The sequence below is a fragment of the Grammomys surdaster genome, unplaced genomic scaffold (assembly GCF_004785775.1).
Source record: "Grammomys surdaster isolate TR1022 unplaced genomic scaffold, NIH_TR_1.0 126086, whole genome shotgun sequence".
In the NCBI taxonomy this organism is placed as follows: domain Eukaryota; kingdom Metazoa; phylum Chordata; class Mammalia; order Rodentia; family Muridae; genus Grammomys; species Grammomys surdaster.
In genome coordinates this window covers 146,081-150,879 of record NW_021620894.1, presented here as the reverse complement: position 1 = coordinate 150,879, position 4,799 = coordinate 146,081, and the positions used below count along the sequence as shown (strand labels likewise).

Sequence of the window (4,799 nt, the reverse complement as noted above, 5' to 3'; positions counted from 1 at the left end):
TTTACGGCAAAGGTGTGCGCTTTTGCGACGGCATGACGCAATCAGGTTTTGGCGGGAAAAGCTGTGCACTTGGATCCCTGTGGCAGCTGGCAAAGGACTTCTTGGTGAGAAGGGCGACCTGGACGGTGGGAAAGAACTCCAGCCGAGGACCCAGAGGGCTTGATTAGTGTGGAGGGGCACGGTGAGGGACTGGTCCAGACGAGCGGAGGGGTGGGAGGGTCGCCCGGAGCGCGGGGCTGGAGCCGGTGGCCCGCGGGCTCTCCGGCGTAATGGGACCGGAGCGATCGTAAGGCTCCGGGAATCGCGTGCCTTTCCGGCTCTAGGGGTCCCTGCCTTCCTCTTCTCTCCGCGGCTTGGCCCCGCCCCGTCCCCTCCCGGGGCCGGGGACACGTGCCGTTGGGGTGGGAATTGGAAGTGAGCGGGTGGGAGGAGGGGCTGCCCTGGCAGTAATTACCGTAGTTACACCCAGCTGCCCCCCCCAACCCCCCACCCCGACCCCCGCACCCTGCCCTGCCCGCAACGCCCATTCCCGGTCATTCACCCGAAAGCTTTTGTCTTCCAACCTGGGAGCCAAGCAAGTTTTCAGTTTTGCATAAAGGCGGAGGGGGACAATCGTGGAAACAGGATTTATGATACACGGGACAAAACGTTTAAATTTAGTGTTAACGACTTGGGTAACTATGGATCAGATGTAAGGGAAAAATAAAGCCTTGCGGAATCATGGCAGGAGACGTGACTCAATGGCATTACAGGTGATGAGAGTTTTTCTGGGATCCCGCATTTTACAGTCGCTGTGCCTGGAGTCATGGCAGTGCCTTTTGTGGAAGACTGGGATTTGGTGCAGACTTTGGGAGAAGGTGCCTATGGAGAGTAAGTTTGAGGCCTCGTTTTAATTTTTTATTGCTGTGTGTGTGTTCGTTCGTGTGTGTGTTCTGGCATGGTGCATGCATGGTCAGAATACAACTTGCAGGAGTTGGTTCCGCCGAAGGTTCAGAGGACTGAACTCAGATCAGGCCTGACAAGAAAGCCGCTTCACCTGCCTATAGCCATCTCCATGTTCTCCCTAATTTAAACATTACCTGTTTGCTTGCTTCAATTTTCCATCTGAGTACACACTTAAAAAAAATCCTTAGCCGGGCGGTGGTGGCGCACGCCTTTAATCCCAGCACTTGGGAGGCAGAGGCAGGTGAATTTCTGAGTTCGAGGCCAGCCTGGTCTACAGAGTGAGTTCCAGGACAGCCAGGGCTACACAGAGAAACCCTGTCTCGAAAAACCAAAAAAAAAAAAAAAAAAAAAAAAAAAAAAAAAAAAATCCTTTATTTCAAGTGGCACAGAGTATAAATATTCGCATTTGTAAATCAAGACTCTGAGTGAGTGAAGTTAGGTGTCTACACCTGTTCCTCCTCTTTTTCGATAGTGGGCCTTGAACCTGAGCCAACCCCTCCTCCCCCTAGTTTTGTTTGTAGAGAGAGTGTCTCATTGGCCTCAAACTCCAAGACCTCTGCTTGCCTCTGCTTCTCAAGTGCTGAGGTCAAAGACATGTGCCACCACTCCCTGCTAGGGTTTTGTTTGTTTTTCTTTGAAAGTTTCTTTGTAGTCCAGGCTAGGCTTGAACTTGGACCCTTTTGTCTCTAGAAGGCTGGGATTACAGGCGTGTGTTGTTGGACCTGAAAGTCTCAACTCCGGGACACGAAGTGTACAGAGACTTGGAGATTGATGCAAACAGCAAGAGGAATTTTTATCCTGACTCGTCAGAGTCACTTCACTCTCGAAGGAGGAAGGACCCCAAATTTCTGAAGCACACACCTTTTATACTTTAGCATACACCAAAACTTGTCTAAACCTAATTGGACACTTTGCTTAGCCTTTAAACTTATTGGCCACACTCACTCAGGCAATTATTTCTGGTGGGCTATGTTTATCCAGGGCTGTGAAGGACACAGCTGGTTACTGGTTACTAGTTAGTACATTCTGTGGTTTTTCTCCAAATTGTTTTTTTTTTAACTTTCTCCCTGTTATCATGAACAGCCTGACCAGCGGGGTGATTGTGTCTTCAATTTGTCCTTGGTCTCAAAGTATCACTAATCTTTTAAAGATTTAGGAGAAATGGAATTCCGAGGTGAAAAATGTAACTTTCTTTCTCTCTCTCTCTTTAAGAGTTCAGCTTGCCGTGAACAGAATAACCGAAGAAGCCGTTGCAGTGAAAATTGTAGACATGAAACGGGCCATAGACTGTCCAGAAAATATTAAGAAAGAGATCTGCATCAATAAGATGTTAAATCATGAGAATGTAGTGAAATTCTACGGCCACAGGAGGGAAGGCACTATCCAGTATCTCTTTCTGGAGTACTGTAGTGGAGGAGAACTCTTTGATAGAATAGGTACGGAAAAGATAATGGAAAAGATAATTATTTTACTGAACAAGTTTATACGTTGTGTGTGTTGCTGGAGATTAAACCCACCCACAGTCTTCCTACATGCCCTTCAACTGGCTTACTAAACGACGTTTTCAGCTGTGTTTTTTGGTTTTTAGAGAAAAGGTTCCTCCTGGTAACCCTGGCTGTCCTGGAACACACCTGTAGACCAGGCTGACCTTGAACTCATAGATTTATCTGCCTTTGCTTCCTGAGTGCTGGGATCAAAGGTGTGCATCATCACCACCCAACGATCTCAGCTGCATTTTTTTGTTTTGTTTTGTGGTTTTTTTGTTTTGTTTCGTGTTTTTTTTTTTGTTTTTTTTTTTTTTTTGAAATAGGGTTTCTCTGTGTAGTCCTGGCTGTCCTGGAACTCACTCTGTAGACCAGGCTGGCCTCGAACTCAGAAATCCACCTGCCTCTGCCTCCGAGACATGCTTTTTAAAAAGGAAAAAAAAAAAAGAAAAGAAAGACAAGGAAGGCATTGCCAAGAGTGGAAGTGAGCCTGAAAGTTGGGGAAGGTCCTGGTCTCAAAGCCTATTCTTTATATTCTGCGTACCACGCACATGCCTGGTGCCTGTGGAGGCATGTCTGATGCTATAAGAGGCCTGAAGAGGGCACTGGATCCCCTGGAGCTGACAAGAGGGTTGTGAGTCATATGGGTGCTGAGAGTCCAATCCTGATCTTCTGGAAGAGCAGCCAGTGCTCGTTAACTGCTGAGCCGTCTTTCCAGCCCCTCCAGCCCCGAACTTTGTGCTTAGAAGAAGTAGGGAGACATTTGAAGGAAATGAAGTCCGTTGGGGTTAGTATAAGATTAAAATTCTTTGATACTTTTAAATTATTTTCCCGTGATGTTAGCTTGTTTTTACTATTTAGCATCTAGGAAGATGTGAGTTATTTAGTGATGTATTTAATGGACTTCAGTCTTTTGATAGCATAAGTTTCTGTTTGCTTAAGTACAAACGTAGTGAGATATGAATTAGGAGCCTATCTGGTCGATGCCTAATTATAATCTTTCAGTCGACTATCAATAATTATTTCTTACAGAGCCAGACATAGGGATGCCTGAACAAGATGCTCAGAGGTTTTTCCACCAACTCATGGCAGGGGTGGTAGGTACTACAGCCTCTTTTACCTTGCTTAAAATTAGCATCAATAATGTGAGTTGCTAAATGTTACTATTTTGACCTCCCACTTAGGTTTATCTTCATGGAATTGGAATAACTCACAGGGATATTAAACCAGAAAACCTCCTATTGGATGAAAGGGGTAAGATTAATATTTTGTTAATTCTATCTATCTTTCTTTCTCTCTTTCTTTCTTTCTTTCTTTCTTTCTTTCTTTCTTTCTTTCTATCATCTATCTATCTATCTATCTATCTATCTATCTATCTATCTATCTATCTAATGCATGGGTGCTCTGCATGTATACCTGCCTGCCAGAAGAGGGCATCAGATCCCATTACAGATGGTCGTGAACCACTATGTGGTTGCTGGGAACTGGACTCAGTACCTCTGGAAGAGCTCTTAACTGCTGAATCATTTTCCAGCCCTTGTTAATGTTGGTTTGGTCTTATTGTTGTCTTGTTTTTCCTATTTTTTAAAAAGCAAATTGTGAATGTGATTCCCGCTCCCCTCCCCCCGAGTTTGTTGTGCATGTATAGAAAGGCTACTAGTTTTTGCTTATTGATTTTGTATCTTCCTACCTGTCTTAGTTAGGGTTTTACTGCTGTGAACAGACACCATGACCAAGGCAACTCTTATAAGGACAACATTTAATTGGGGCTCACAGGTTCAGAGGTTCAGTCCATTATCATCAAGGCCAAGCATATTCAAACCATGATGTTACCCTTCTGAAATACTTACCAGATCTAAGAATTTTCTGCTAGAGGGCTTAGAGTATGTATAAGATAATGCCATCTAGATTAAATAGATTAATATGACTTCTTCCTTTCTTATTAGTATCTTCTTTATTTCACTTCTCTGTTTTGTATATGTCTTATTATTTTTTGAGATTACAATTACATAACTTTTCCATCACGTGCACACAGTGCTGGTGAGACCAAAAGGGGAAGGTATTGAGACCTCTCAGAGCTGGAGTTATAGATAGTTGTTAGCCACCATGTGGGTGCTGGGATTTGAACATGATTCTTTAGAAGAGCAGTTAGCACTCTTAACTACTGAACTGTCTCTCCAGCCCTGTCTTTTCTTCTTTTTAGAATGATTTATTTATTTTGTTTCTTTAAGACAGGGTTTCTCTGTGTATCCCTGGCTGTCTTGGAACTAGCTCTGTAAACCAGACTGGCCTCGAACTCAGAAATCCACCTGCCTCTGTCTCTCAAGTCTCTCAAGCCTCTCAAGTCTCTCTCTCTCTCTCTCTCTCTCT

At 44.4% G+C, this 4,799-nt stretch overlaps 1 protein-coding gene across 1 annotated transcript in view; it reads left to right on the top strand.

Annotated features, from left to right (window-relative positions):
• The window catches only part of Chek1 (checkpoint kinase 1), a 19,717-nt gene continuing 14,918 nt past the window's right edge, over positions 1 to 4,799 (top strand). The window contains exons 1-5 of the mRNA XM_028755814.1: positions 1 to 125; positions 789 to 870; positions 2,158 to 2,381; positions 3,462 to 3,526; positions 3,614 to 3,683. Of these exons, the coding sequence (XP_028611647.1) occupies positions 806 to 870; positions 2,158 to 2,381; positions 3,462 to 3,526; positions 3,614 to 3,683 (424 nt within the window). The 5' untranslated portion in view covers positions 1 to 125; positions 789 to 805. The remainder of the gene's footprint in view (positions 126 to 788; positions 871 to 2,157; positions 2,382 to 3,461; positions 3,527 to 3,613; positions 3,684 to 4,799) is intronic.